Source organism: Leptonychotes weddellii, chromosome 4 (assembly GCF_054177405.1).
Source record: "Leptonychotes weddellii isolate Sample4059 chromosome 4, ASM5417740v2, whole genome shotgun sequence".
In the NCBI taxonomy this organism is placed as follows: domain Eukaryota; kingdom Metazoa; phylum Chordata; class Mammalia; order Carnivora; family Phocidae; genus Leptonychotes; species Leptonychotes weddellii.
This window is the reverse complement of record NC_138372.1, coordinates 14,116,628-14,132,536: the sequence shown is the minus strand read 5'-3', so window position 1 is coordinate 14,132,536 and position 15,909 is coordinate 14,116,628. Positions and strand designations below refer to the sequence as shown.

Genomic DNA, 15,909 nt, shown 5'->3' with positions numbered 1-15,909 from the left:
TAGTCAGAGTTTTAAAGTTAAGAAAGTATTTATTGAGAGTACAAGGGGTGGGTGGAAGAAGGTAATTTTGGCATACCTTTAGCATAGTCAAAGGTATGAAGAATGTTGGAGAGATTGATGTACTCAAGGGATAGTAGTAGGTATAGGTTGTTGCTAGAGCAAAAGTACGGAGCTAGAGAATGGTACATAAGGTAGTTAAAACCCTGGAACCTGGACTCTTAGTATCAGACTTCATTTTTCAGCTGCTTGTTCTCAGCCTTTTTTCTGCTCCAATAGTATGATATTGGCTAAGCCTTAAGGGTGGTTCCCTATGACAGTGGTTCTCTGAAAGTAGGGAGAAGAATCAGACCACTCCCCCTCCACAAGATGATCATATATATTTTCCTTCCTCTGACCAAACCCCCACACAAAACATATTCACACAAACCCTTGCTTGAGAATCACATCGCAGGGAAAGGGCAGGCCCCCGGAATAGATTTTTTTAAAGGCAGTACTATAGTATGATTAGTTTTTTTGAAAAGTGCCTCTGGTGGCAATCTGCAGGAGTTGGTTATTTAGTTGTTTTCATATTGGATGCCGACAAAAAGATAGGTGTTTTGAGTTTTGGGGAATCACTCCTTGAGCACTTAAGTAAATATAGGGAAGCTATTGGATAGAGATGATTAAGTGGAATGTTTTTGTTATTTATTTTTTTAACTGATTGTCCGGAGACACAGTGCCATTAGTAGTCTTATAATGGTTGACAAAATAACTGAATGCTTCTTTTCATTGTTTTTTCTAATTCTTTAGGAACGCCTTTTTACCCAAGTCAGCCAGTGTATCAGTCAGCACCAATCATAGTGCCTACGCAGCAGCAGCCCCCTCCAGCCAAGAGAGAGAAAAAAACAGTAAGAGATATTTATTAATTTGTCTTATTTTAAAATCGAATATCCAGTCCCTTGTCAAATAAGTTTACCCACAGCTGTAATCATTCTTCTGAGTTCACAAATGATTGCCATTTTTTATTCTTCACTTACATCCTTACCACTAGACCTAGACAATTTGTATGGACATATAAGTAGAAGTTACAAGAACCATTTATTTGCTTAATATCATTTTTCAGCATGCACTGAGCTAGTTATGCTAGGTGACAACATGCCTTCTTTAAACTGGGAGGATTTAGTCTGCTAAGATCTTATTAAGTGGGAGAAATTTGAGCTCTATTTTCACATACTGATTATTGTCCTTTAACTTCAGTCCTAATCAGCTCTATGTTCAAATATGAACTTACAGGGGAAAAAACAGCACAAGTGAAAATGAGTAAAGTGTTAAGGACAATAAGAAAAATCCTCCCTGTGGAATAGATTTATTTTTAGAAATACCAGAATTTAGAAAATGTATTCTGTTTTTAGGAAGTTACAGGGGCTTTGCCTCTGTCTAGAAAGGCAGGCCCAAAGAAAATTAGAGTGCAGTAATATAAAGTTCACATTGCAGGACATCCTGTAGAAGAGTGGCTTGCAATTTCTTACCCATTAGGACACACAAAATGAGATTCACAAGGGTGAGATACGTGGGAGAGATACCATAGCAATCAGTACTCTTGAAAGTACTCTCATTTAATAAAAATAATAGGGTTCCAAACTTAGGCTCTTTTATTATCAGAAACAGATTTCTTGTGCACACATCATAATAAGCAGGAAATGCCCATATATCAGGACACTGAAGTTGAGAACGTATGCTTTAGAAATGTTGAAACAACATGGTAGATGATGGATGTGAAGAACACCCAGGATAAAGAAACATTAATAAAGAAGATGATGAAAATGGAAGACATAATAGATGTTACTGAACAAGAAAGTAGAACAAATGAAAGAGAAGCAATATTTAAAACTGTAGTAGAAACAAGTTTCTATATCTGAAAAAATAGCTGATATTAGAAATCTTACTGAAGAATTCCCAAAACAGCTTCCAGAGCCAGGTGATTTTATTAATGAATGCTTTGACATTTCCAGGAAGCCAGGGCTACCTTGGTTTCACTCTGGAGGTAGTGATAGCAGAAGGGGTCTTTAGGTCTCAGCACTGTCACAAGATGGAAGTCCTAGACCCAGGTGCTCTGTCTCCTTTGCAGCACCATTTCCACTGACATATGTAAGCATAGGTCGCCTTTAAAAAATTGAAAGAACACCATACGCATTGTTCTGCATCTTGTAGCTTTTTACCTACCAATACATTTGGATGGTCATTCCATATCAGTACATGTAGATCTATTTCATTCTTTCTATTGGCTGATTGGTATTTAATTGTAAGGATGAAGCATACTTTTTTAATTACTATGTTCTTGATCAGCCTTGAGCTTGTTTCTGTGCCTTTGCTCGACAAGCCACTATTGCAGTGAACATTCTTATATACATATGTAAGGTATCTGCAACATAAATTATTCCTAATTACTAGGATATGTGCATTTTTCATTTGGTTGGAGAACACTTACGACCCCTAAAGCTTTATTCTACAGAGTAACATATATTTTAAAATGATTTTATTTATGAATCTTATGTTAAGCATTGTAAATAAAATCAGTTAATTTGGCAGTTCTTAAAAGACAGGCGTTAATTCTTTGCCATTTTGACCTAGAAATTCAGCCAACTGGGTCTCATTTTAGCTTGTTATTCTAATTAATTCAATCAGAACTAAAGTCCTAAATTTCTTTGAATTACACCATACGGTTCTATGATTGAAATAAAGTCACATGTGATTATCAACTTTGATATTTGATAGATTTCCTACTTTATACCTTTAACCACATCATGGCCCTAAAATGTACTACGTAGATACCCATCTCTCAATATGCCATCTTATTCTGACCTTATAGATAAGAATTCGGGATCCAAACCAGGGAGGGAAAGACATAACAGAGGAGATTATGTCTGGAGGTGGCAGCAGAAATCCTACTCCTCCCATAGGGAGACCCACTTCCACACCTACTCCTCCTCAGGTAAGACAGTGAGACATGAGGGATGACACTGTGTATTTGTTCACTAACCTCTGCTGGGCTCTTCTTCTTTCTATAGCCACTCTCTGTACTTCCCATGTCCATCAGTTGTCTCATAGGCTCGAATATCTAAATGATATTTAAGCAGACATGTTCTTTCTCTTTACAAATTGTTAAAACTTCCAGATTTTTATTGGTAATATTTCTATGTATTGTCTCCACATTCAGAGCATAGCTGCTGCCACTCTTCCTAACGAACTATTGCATGATACCAAAAGGAGCTGCAGTTCCTATGGAAACCTCATCAATAATTGAGTATTTCATGTTTCAATATGGAGCCGTAGGAATTAAATGCTGCACGCTATGTTTGTGAAAACTTTAAGGTTGAAAACGTAAACATTGTTACTTAACAGTATTGTTTGGGGCAAGTGCCTGTGTAATTCAGAGCACAGTTAGATGTATTTTAGGTATACCTCTTACCTTTTAGGACTACATAAATGAGCTTTTTGATTAGAGGGTGTCTTCTTTAATTATTTACATGGGCTATTAGGAAATTCTGTCAGCTAAGCACCTTTTTTTCCCATTGCAGAATGTGGTTATCATGGTCTTCTAAAAGTTCACTTTCTTGCTTTTAGAAATCAAGATATTCCAGGAAGAACTGGAGTTTAGTAAACTGCTACAGGCTGGAAGTCCCCAAATTTGCCAGGATTTATATTTCATCAGTTGGTCACTTTAAATTTTGATAAGCCATTCAGAAGAGATGAGTGATTTTCAAAGCTTTAAAATACCTAAACTAAGAGCTCAGCGTATAAGACAGAGAAAACGAAAGTTACTAAGGAGTAGGGGTCTGCTTGCTTCCCCCTTTGTGGCTTGATGGTGAGGTATTCCTCAGGGCCCAGTTTATGAACAAGTGATAGGGATGATTAAATATCATTTTAGATTTTAGTCAACTATTGACTTGATTTTAGTAGCATAGGTTAAAAAAAGTTGTTAAAAATGTTCTTAAAAATTGAGATCACAGGGGCGCCTGGGTGGCTCAGATGGTTAAGCGTCTGCCTTCGGCTCAGGTCATGATCCCAGGGTCTGGAATCAAGCCCCGCATCGGGCTCCCTGCTTGGCGGGGAGCCTGCTTCTCCCTCTCCCTCTACTGTTACCCCTGCTTGTGCTCTCTCGCTCTTTCTATCAAATAAATAAATAAAATCTTTAAAAAAAAAATTGAGATCACAAATACATAGAGCCCTTGAAAATGTGTGGATTTATTTAATTTCCTCCCTGTAAGTGAACATGGGACAGGTAGTATTTACACATTGATGCTTTCTACTTATGTGCACAGTTAGATAAGGGCATACTACAGAAAAACCTGGAATCGGTTGATTAGGGCAGTTAAAATTTGATCTCTGTCTTCTCACATTAATTCAAATATTGTTACTTTCGGGTGCCTGGGTGGCTCAGTTGTTAAGCGTCTGCCTTCGGCTCAGGTCATGATCCCAGGGTCCTGGGATCGAGCCCTGCATCGGGCTCCCTGCTCCGCGGGAAGCCTGTTTCTCCCTCTTCCACTCCCCCTGCTTGTGTTCCCTCTCTCGCTGTGTCTCTTCTGTCAAATAAATAAAATCTTCAAAAAAAAAAAAAAATTGTTACTTTCAAGCTATATACTTGACAACCTTTTGTTAGTGTTTGAATTCTCAACTCGAATATGTCTTAGTATATCTTTTTGCATTTTAATTTCCTGTAGTTTGTTTTTCTTTAATATTACCAAGCTGGATAACCAAAAGTGGTTACCCTTAGCTACAGAAATCCTTTTGCTCTCTATTTTTCATCAGGGACTACAGGCCTGAATGAATACAAGTGTATGTGTTTGTGTAAACATAAAGCACGTTAAATGTATGCTTTTAATTGATAAAGGCCACCAGTCAATAATTATAATGTTGGCAATACTTCTTGATGTGTAGTATTGTCATGAAGCCTCAGTTTATTTTATTAGTTATTTTCACTCAAAACCACATTTATTAATGTGTAGCCTTTCCAAATACATGAAATTCATGGAATGCACACACAGCTTTTTAACAGAGACATACGTACTAGAAAGATTTCATTTTCCTCTTAAGAACAACCACATAAGCATGATGATGGCGGGTCACCTGGGTGGCTCAGTCGTTGAGCATCTGTCTTCAGCTCGGATCATGATCCCAGGATCCTGGGATCGAGCCCCGCATTGGGCTCCCTGCTCAGCAGGGCGTCTGCTTCTCCCTTTCCCACTCCCCCTGCTTGTGTTCCCTCTCTCGATAGCTCTCTCTCTCTCAAATAAATAAAACCTTAAAAAAAAAAAAGCATGATGATGGCAACTGATACTTGGCTTCAGTTTTGGAAATATATAGAGAGTTGTGCACATAGAGTGGGAGAGGACATCCCTGGTTAAAGTAGGCAGTTATTACTTCCTGATTGTTGTATTATGTAAAAATGTTGACCCAGTGTTTCAAAAGAAGCTAGAAATCTTTATTTACGTAAAAAATCTGCACATTTTAAATGTTGGCGGCTGATTCTACTAAGAAATAGCGCTATGCCAGCCTAAGAAAACCCATTGGGTTTATTCTAAAGATTGGTAGTTTGTAACTGTGGTCTAATTCGAGATAGATCCTGCACCACATTCTAGTTATTAAGACTGCAGATGAGACAACCCTCTGCTTTAGAATTTATGACTGAATAGTAAGTACTCTACTGCTTTTGACTTTATCATATATCTGCCTTAAGCCACAATTGCAGATGTCATGAATAGCAAAGCCTTTTCCTATCATTGAGGTTATCCCAGTCTCATTAAGTGAGACAGAGGACACTTATTAATATATGACTGGACCTCCTGTGGAGTGTAAACAAAGAAATATGAATGCACAGAAGTGACCAAGTGGGACAGAATGGCAGCACAGGCTTAAATGTCCTGCTTCCTGTTGGATCACAGAAACCTGTTCCTGGTGGTGCTGGGTGATAGTATTAGGGGAGGGATTTAAAAGCTTTGGCTCAGAACCAAACATACTTGGTTTCAAGTCCTAGATCTACCACTTAATTTTGTAAGTTTAGCCAAATTACTGAATTTTCCAGAGCCTTAATTTCCACATTAAAAAAAATGAGGAAAACAGGTTAGTTATTATACTATTAAATGAGAGTAAATACCTAAAATTGCTTGAGCTCAGGGCACAGTGAGCATTCAGTACACACTTCCTGTTACTAATATTTGCAGTTGTTGTTAGTGCAGGAGGCCCTGAACATGACTGGAAGATTCTGGGAAGGCTTCACAGCAGAAATGACATTTGGTCTGAGTTCCCACATTGGTATTCACACAATGAAAAGAGAGAGAAGGATATTCCAGGCAGAGGGGCAGGATGTGCAAGAAGGTGGCATGTGGAGATGGGAAACGGGATGAAGGGAAATGATTGTCATTTCATGTGACAGATTAGGGAGTTGGCTGAAGGGAGAGGAAACCAGTTAGAAGAATATATAACAGTTGGTTACTAAGTAAGGATTATAGAGTGACCTTGTAATTTATCATCTGAATTGGGGCAGTTTTAAAATGCCTTTGGGATGCTGTGAATCATTTTGCTGGGACAGCAGGCATAAACCAGTACTGTCCAGGTAAACAGGATGCATGGTTCCCCTAGGTGTAAAAGAGAACAGTCAGAGGTTGACTCTGGCAGCTTAGATACCTGGACTTTTAGTAAAACATAACATGGAGTATACATGGGGATGTTTGAAGAGGGGGATAAAGAGTTTCATTTTGTCAAGCATTCAAGATAAGAGTTAATTTAGGGAAACTGTAGTAGGTGTATATGAGAAGGGAGAGGAGAAACAAGCTTTGCTGCTACTGTTTTTGCCCTAAAGAGTAGATTGAATTTGAAATTGTCCTGCTTCCTAGGTTTTAAAATGATCTATGGAATAGCACCTGAAGATTTTATATCTCCAATATATAAAAAATACGTGCATGTGTATACATGTGCTCATTCAGGTGATCACAGTGCACTAAGAGCGGTGCATGTATAGACCTCTTCGAGTACTAGAACACTTTCTACAGGTCTATAGATCTCTGTCACTTAGATTTATGACCTTAAGTCAGAACATTAAGTCCTTTTAACTCCTACTTTTTCGTCAGTAAAATGAGGGATTGTAGTAAGTAAGCTCCGAGTTCCCTTTTAGCTTTTAAATGTTAAAGTGGGAAAGAAGGGGTATGTTTTTGTTACTTTCCCTCAGCATCACAATCTCTCAGCTATGTCTCTGTTGTTGATAGCAGTAAGGCACGAGGAACATTTCTGTATTAAGAAATGTGCTAGATGCCTGGAAGTTTTTATGGGACCCCTTAGGATAAAAATAAATACATGATGCTGTATAGGCAAGGCTTCCAGAATTGTCTACTTCCAAAGGCTGAGGTGGTGAACCAAAAATCACTGTTTTTTAAATGAACTACTTTATATATCTTCCTCTCCTACTACCTTTGTTCTTTTTTCTGTTTTAAAAATTACTCTTTAAAAAAAATTACTCTTATAGTGAAGTACTGTTACAACGTGTGAGAGTCCTGTGCCACAGGGTATAGGAGCAGAGAAAAGGTTGGAAACTATGGATCGATGGAATATCTTAGGAAAGATAAAGCCTCCCTTGTCATTTGGGAAAATTGCCAAAGTCAGCAAGTCATTCAGTTTTTGAAGAGCTTATTAACTTGGTAACTGGAAACCTTAAATTCTGACCATTTGTTAATGAGTTTTATAGTTTTACCAATAATAGTTAAGTTAGGTTCTGAAGCTTAGACAATGATACAAGTAATTGTACAGTATAAGTACGTAGGTTCCTACATAAAGAATTTGAAGGAGGGGCACGTGGGTGGCTCGGTCGGTTAAGTGTCTGCCTTTGGCTCAGGTCATGATCCCAGGGTCCTGGGATCGAGCCCCACATGGGGCTCCCTGCTTGTTGGGGAGTTTGCTTCTCCCTCATCCTCTACTGTTCCTCCCTGCTCTCTCCCTCTATCAAATAAATAAAATCTTAAAGAAAATTTTTTTTTGAAGGAGAAACCATGTAATACAGTGCTCACTTCCGGGCTCCCTGCTTGGTTGGGAGCCTGCTTCTCCCTCTCCCTCTACTGTTCCCCCTGCTTGTGCTCTCTCGCTCTATCAAATAAATAAATAAAATCTTAAAAAAAAAAAAAAAGAATTTGAAGGAGATACCCATGTAATATAAACAAACCCAGTTTTAGTTTTTATTTTTAAAGATTTATTTATTTATTTATATGAGAGAGAGAGCCCGTGCATGCACAAGAGGGGGGGGAGAGGGAAAGAGAATCCCAAGCAGACCCCCCGCTGAGCACAGAGCCCCACACTGAGCTCGATCTCAGGACCCTGAGACCATGACCTGAGTCAAAATCAAGAATCAGATGCTTAACCGACTGAGCCACCCAAGAACCCTCAGTTTTAGCTTTTAAAATGTCACCTGTCGACTTAGTCATAGCACTAATAAGTTAATATCCTTGTCTTTCTTGAAGCATTAATGAGTTAATATCCTATCTGTCTTGAAGCACATAGGTATGCTTTTGTCTTAACTGTTGTCTGCAGTAAAGATAGTGGTCATTGAATTAAATCACATCATTTTTCATCTTTAATAAAATAATTTCTCATTATTAATCTCTTTTGGCTTAAAAATGGTGCTTTTTGGGATGCCTGGCTGGCTCAGTCCATAAGGCATGTGATCTTGGGGGTTGAAGGTTTGAGCCCCATATTGGGCATAGAGATTTAAAAAAAAAAGCACAGACCGGAACCTCTGAAACAAGTAATACATTATATGTTAAAAAAAAAAAAAGAAGATAGCAGGAGGGGAAGAATGAAGGGGGGGAAATCAGAGGGGGAGAAGAACCATGAGAGACTATGGATGCTGAGAAACAAACTGAGGGTTCTAGAGGGGAGGGGGGTGGGGGGATAGGTTAGCCTGGTGATGGGTATTAAAGAGGGCATGTACTGCATGGAGCACTGGGTGTTATACGCAAACAATGAATCATGGAACGCTAACATCAAAAATTAATGATGTAATGTATGGTGATTAACATAACATAATAAAAAAAATAGTACTTTTCAATAGTATGTAAAGTATTGTAAACTTTCATCAAGTAACTAGGTAGGGGACTGATTCTCTTAAAAGCTTTAAATGAGATGTCACAATGAACAAAGACCCTTAATAGGGTTAAGCTGTTCTGTTGTTGAAAATGAATTTGTACGTGGACAGTCGGGGTCCTACTTAGAGTCATAAAGCAGGGTTGTTAATTTCATCAGCTCTGTCTCCCAACAGGGTTTTGTAAAACTGTCCTGAATTTTTAATAACACCAAGATTCTACCGCTTCATTGCCTGTGGGAACCTCCTAAAGCCGGAAAACAAAATTTGACATAAGGCCATTTTTGAGATACCTTATCGTTTTAGAAGCTGGTGGAGCAAATGTGTTTTAAATTGTTTTGGCATCCCAGTAAGATCCACTTATGAGACACATTAATAATGTTAAACGTTATTTTATGTTCAGTGATTCTTCATTTTTACTTGAATGATGTTTTTTCATAGTTCTTCAAATTTTGTGAAAGTTTTTGCTGTTATAGTGGTGTGATTTTACCTTAGATACTCTAAATCTGAATCCTAATTATAAAGAAAGTGTTAACTTCAGTTTTTACATGTGTAGCACAATTCCTGTCCCTTGTCACGTACTCCCAGTCAGACATTGAACAGTGGTAGTGGTGTGTTGCAGCTTACAGTCTTCTAGTGACTATGATGTCTGTAGTTCTAGGGGTCACAGGAAGTGTTATAGCATTTCACAAGAAACCATTAGGTTTCATCTTTTATCTGTTATTGAAAATGTATTTTCAGAATTTAAATGACTTTAGTTTTGTATGGGTATAATTTACAAATCTTCATTGGAAAAGAATAGTAAAGGAAGAAATTGTAGCCTTAAATCTTACTACTGAGAATTAGCTGTTGTTAACTTTTTGGTGAATATCCTTTCAGACATCTTGTAGTGCATATATGCATATCAGTATCTATAATTTAATATATTTGGGTTCATTCATGCCGTTTTATAAATACCATTTTTTCAGTGGTCATGCAGAATGTTCATGTTTGACTATAGGTATTATAATTTTTATTTGCTACATGGTATTTCATTGAATATACCCTTGTTTATTTAACTAACGCATATTTTCATTCTTTTCCTGTTTGTCACTAATGCTAACAATATTGTGATGAACAACTTTGTGGACTTATTTTTGGGTTATGATGTTATCTTCCCTCCATAAATGTACCAGTTAATCTCTGACCAGCAGTTTAAGAAAGAGCCCTTTTCCTTATTTTATATATTAAAAAAAAAAAATCCCATTTTTTATTTATTGATTTATAGAACTAAGATTTTTGACATATGCTGGTTATTTGTGTATGAAATATCATGTCTTTTGTACACATTTCTTTTGGGGTGATGACTTTTCTCTGATTTGTGTTCATTAGAAATCCATTTGACTTATGTAATATTTTTTTTCTGGTGTGATAATTGTGTTCTAACCTTTTTTTTTTTTTTTTAACCAAATGGCTTGTCCCTTCTTTCAGTATTATTTATTGAATAGTTCATCATTGCCTCCTTGTTTTGAGATATTGTTTTAATTATTTACTGAATTATATATACTTGAGTTTGTTTCTGAAATTCTATATTCCTCTGATCCTGTTTTTGTTTTTTAAGCTGTTTGTTTGTTTATTTATTTATTTATTTGAGAGAGAGTGAGCGAGCACCCATGAGCTGGTAGAGCAGAGGGAGAGGGAGGGGAAATAATCTCAAGCAGACCTTGTGCGCTGAGTGTGGAGCCCCACTTGGGGCTCAATCTCATGATCCTGAGATCATGACCTGAACCAAAATCAAGGGTCAGATGCTTAACCAACTGAGCCACCCAAGTGTCCCTCTACTGATGTGTTCTAATACCATTATACTGCTGTCTTCAGTGCTATAGTTTATAAGACATTTTAATATTTTAGAGAGAATTCATCCATATTATTCTTGTTTTTTAGAGGTTTACTTATTTTATCCCTCCCTGCCCATTGGAACTGTAAAATCATTTAAGTCCTATAGGTTAGCCTGACAGCTTTTATCTTGAGTGTCTGGGTTTCTTTCATCATTCCTGACACCTTGGCAACCATTCCTTGCCTTCAAGGGAGAGATTCTCTCTATGGCATATATAAATTGTTTTATCAGATTAGTGTTTTCACCAATCTGAATGCCTTTAGCCTTAGCATATATTCTTCTATTACTATTTTGCACCCTTGTGCATTACACATTTAGGTCACCTCTTGGTTTTATAAAGACATTGGAATTTCTGAACCCGGTGTTACTATTTTTTCAGGTGTTTGGTGTATGCCTATATTTTCTTTTTTTCAGTAAATTATCCCTCAGTCTACCCCAGTTGCTGAGATGATAAACCTAGAAGTCTTCTTTAAATCATCTTTATCTCCCATTCCACAACCATTATATCAGCAAGTCCTATATGGCTCATTCTCACCCTTTTTACTGCCACTGCTAGATTCTAAGTCACTTTGACCTTTCCCCTAGGTAGCGGTCACTTCCCTACTCTTCTCCTTGCTTCTGTCTTGCCTCTTTTCTGTTTATTCTTTTAGAAAAAATTTTATTGAGATATAATTGACATGTAACATTATATTTCAGATGTATATCATAATGATTTGATATTTGCATGTATTGCAAAATGATCACCACAAAAAGTCTAGTTAGCATCTGTCACAATACATAGTTTCAGAAAAACTTTTTCTTGTGATGAGAACTTTTTTTTAAAGATTTATTTATTTACTTAGAGCACAGTGGGGAGGGGCAGAAGGAGAGTGAGAGAGAGTCTTAAGCAGACTCTGTGCTGAGTGTGGAGCCTGACACGGGGCTTGATCTCACAACCCTGAGATCATGAGTTGAGCCAAAACCAAGAGTCAGACGATTAACTGTGCCACCCACGTACCCCTATGATGAGAACTTTTAAGATCTACTCTCAGCAACTTTCAAATCTGCATTGTAGTATTATTAACTATAGTTACTTAATTCCTTATTTTTTTTAAAGATTTTATTTTTAAGTAATCTCTGCACCCAACGTGCGACTTGAACTCAACCCTGAGATCAAGAGTCACATGCTGTACTGACTGAGCTAGCCAGGAGCCCCTAGTTACTTATCAAGTGTATGACTTACTTATAACTGGACATTTGTACCTTATGACCCATTTCACCTGCTCCCACCCCAGTCAACCTGTGATATCACCAGTCTGTTCTCTGTATCTATGAGCTGCTGCTTCTACTCCCCCTCCTCCTCCATTCCACATATAAGATCATACAGTATTTGTCTTCTCTGACTGACTTTGCTTAGCGTGAGGTCCTTAAAATCCATCCGTGTTGTTGTAAATGGCAAGATTTCATTCTTTTCTATGGCTGAATAACATTCTAGTGTATGTGTGTGTATATATACCACATTTTCTTTATCCATTTATTTATTGATGGACACTTAGGTTGTTTCCATATCTTGGCTATTTTAAGTAATGCTGCAGTGAACATGGGGTGCATATATCTTTTTGAGTTTGTGTTTTTGTTTTCTTTAGCTAAATACCCAAAAGTGGAATTGCTGGATCATATGGTAGTTCTATTGTTAATTTTTTTTTTTTTTAGGAATCTTCAAACTTTTCCCCATGGTGCCCATACCAATTTTACATTCCCACCAACAATGCACAAGGGTTCCCTTTTCTCTACATCCTCACCAACACTTGTTATTTATTATCTTTTTGATAATAGCCATTCTGACATGTGTGAGATGACATCTCTTTGTGGTTTTGATTTGCTTTCCTCTGATGATTAGTTATGTTGAACACCTTTTCATGTACCTGTTGGCTATCTGTATGTCCTCTTTGGAAAATGTTCAGATCTTCTACCCATTTTTTAAAATTGGATTGTTTTTTGGCTATTGAATTTTATGAGTTTTTGACATATTTATATTCTGTGTCTATTCTTTATACAACAGCCATAGTGAGTTGTTATAAAACATAAATCTGATCACATCGCTTCCCTACTAAAAACTATCCAGTCTCTCTACTGGTGACTAAACTATTTAAGAGTCCATACTTGTAGAATTTTGGGGGTCTTTATGTGGTCATACACTATCTGGCTTCTGGCTGCTTGTCTAAACCCTTCTCCTATTCTCTTCTCTCCTCCATGACAGTGTATTGCTACTGACCTCCCTGCCCTTCATCCACAAGCTTCATTCTACCTTTCCACTTTTGCTCTTGCTATTCCTTATATTTGAAATGGTCTTCTACATCCCAAGTATGTCCTTTTCTCCCTTTCAGGTGTCTCTTCTAATATCATGTCATCAGGAAAACAATTCCCGATCACTTTAAAGTAGCACCTTCACACCCCTTTCATTCTCTGGTCTTTACTTTCCTTTAATTTTATTCATAGCATTAAGTTTTGTCTGACATATTTTATACTTAATTTCTGGCTTATTGTTTGTCTCTACCACTAGAATGTTAGCTCCCTGAACATAAGGAGCACCGTATCTTATTAAGCCTTATACTCCCAGCACCTAATTTATTTTTATTTTTTTTATTATGTTAATCACCATACATTACATCATTAGTTTTTGATGTAGTGTTCCATGATTAATTGTTTGCATATAACACCCGGTGCTCCATGCAGAATGCCAGCACCTAATTTAATGCATAATCCTTGATAAGATAGTAGGTTTAATTGTGTGAAGCTCTTTTCCATAGAAGAGATAAGATTTTTGTTTCAGAGCCACCAGAAACATATGGGGTGAAAAGACTTGTCCAGTCCTGAGATGGGTTCCACCATTGGAAATAGTAATTTCATGTTACTAAAATGTTTTGAATAGAATTGTAGTTTCTTGGGAAAAGTGTAGAAAGAATAAAAGAACTGATCATGTGGTTGATGCCTTTTCTGATTCATACATCTTGTGACCTATTAGATTCTAGCATTAGAATTCAGTGCATTATTGTTACTGTTACATTATTGCTATGATCATTATTGTGCATTATTGTCATTGTATTAAAATGGGAAGTATTCATTATGTCACTCCATAGATTGCTTACATAATGAATACTCTTTTGAGCTTCAGGTTACATACCTAACTTTCTAGTTGAACTCTATGGTCAGGTATCTCACAAGCATGTCATACTCAAAACTCGAGTTCCTGGTCTTCCTGTCCCCTGCTTCTTGACTCCCAAAACCTGATGTCTCCTCCAGCGTTCCCTGTCTCAGTGACTGGCACAAATGTCATAAACCAGAAATCTAATGTATTTCTTACCTACTGTAACTAATCAGTTACCAAATCTTGTCAGTTTAATTCCTGTATTTAGGAAATTTATTCACACACACCCCTTTTTTGCATCAAAATTACTTCTCTTGGTCTACTGTAGTAAACTTATATGTTATGTCCTTATAACATTCTTCTTTCCCTCCAGTTTATTCTCCATGCAGCAGTCAGAAAGATCTTTTAAAAACATAAGTCTTATATCACATTTCTGCTTAAAATTTGTTCCTGGGCCATTGTTGAGGGGATAAGGACCAAGATGCTTCATGTGGCCTGTACTTCTCACACCAAGTTCCCCAGCTCTTCCTCTGTTCCTCCCCGACTCTCCTAAGAGCGGGTTGATATTTAATACGCTTCCCTTCAGAGCCTTCATGTGTGCTATTCCTTCTGCCTGACCTGCTTCCTCCTACTTCCTCCCATATACCTCCCACATGCCTGCATTCACATTGATTCTTTGAAATTCAGCCTAAATTTTGCTTCCTCAAAAAATCCTCACACACATACAAATTCAGAACCTCAGGATATATGTTATCTTTGTACCCTTACTACTCTAGTGTAGCATTAATGGCCTTGGTAATTAAATGATTAATTTTGTGGTTTATTTTTTTTAATTTGATGCAAAAATAATTTTTTATTGAGGTATAATTGATACAGCATATTACACTAGTTTCCGGCATAAAACGTAATGATTAAGCCCTTGTCTATATTGCAAAATGATCATTGCAGTAAGTCTGCTTAACATCTGTCACCATACGTAATTACAGAATTGTTTTTCTTGTGATGAGACCCTTTAGGATTTATTCTTATCAACTTTCACATACACAATACAGTGTTAACTATAGTCACTATGCTGTACATTACATCTGCATAACTTATTTAGTTAACTGGAAGTTTGGCCTTTTTGATTCCCTGTACCCATTTTGCCTACCACTCACCCCCCTTCCTCTGGCAACCATCACTCTATTCTCTGTTTATGAGCTTGGTTTTGTTTTGTTTAGATTCCACATATAAGTGAGATCATATGGTATTTATCTTTCTATGTCTGATTTATTTCACTTAGCATAATACCCTCTAGGTCCATCCATGTTATCACAAATGGCAGGATTTCATTCTTTTCTATGGGTGAATATTCCATAATTGTGTGTGTATGTGCTTTATACTTTTATATGTTTCTGTTGATAAAAGTGCTGTGAAGCAAAGATTTTTGTCTATTTTAATCAGCAGTGGGTTCTTAATGTTTTGTACATGGTAGACACCAGAAGGAAACACACACAGAAGACTTCCCTCCCACTTAGGAAAGAAGCGTATTTTATTATTTATTATTATTTTATTATAATTTTACTTCTTAATCTTCATAATGTTTCTCAAGGCAGGGTGGAGGAGGGCTATAGTTGTTTATTCCCGGGATTTATAGATGTTCAAAAACACATGAGGTATTAGAACGATTATTTTAATGTCATGGGATACAAAACATTCAAATATAGTCTCTTGTGATAACAGTGAATTATACCAGCATCCTGTTGTATTTGCATTACTACTTAGAGTCTCTGGTTTCTCTCAGTGAATTGTAATATGGGTCAG

The 15,909-nt window shown here is 37.0% G+C and overlaps 1 protein-coding gene across 1 annotated transcript in view; it reads left to right on the top strand.

Annotated features, from left to right (window-relative positions):
- Positions 1–15,909, top strand: part of EIF4G3 (eukaryotic translation initiation factor 4 gamma 3) — a 228,172-nt gene that overhangs the window by 98,663 nt on the left and 113,600 nt on the right. The window contains exons 8-9 of the mRNA XM_081816832.1: positions 790–887; positions 2,849–2,971. Of these exons, the coding sequence (XP_081672958.1) occupies positions 790–887; positions 2,849–2,971 (221 nt within the window). The remainder of the gene's footprint in view (positions 1–789; positions 888–2,848; positions 2,972–15,909) is intronic.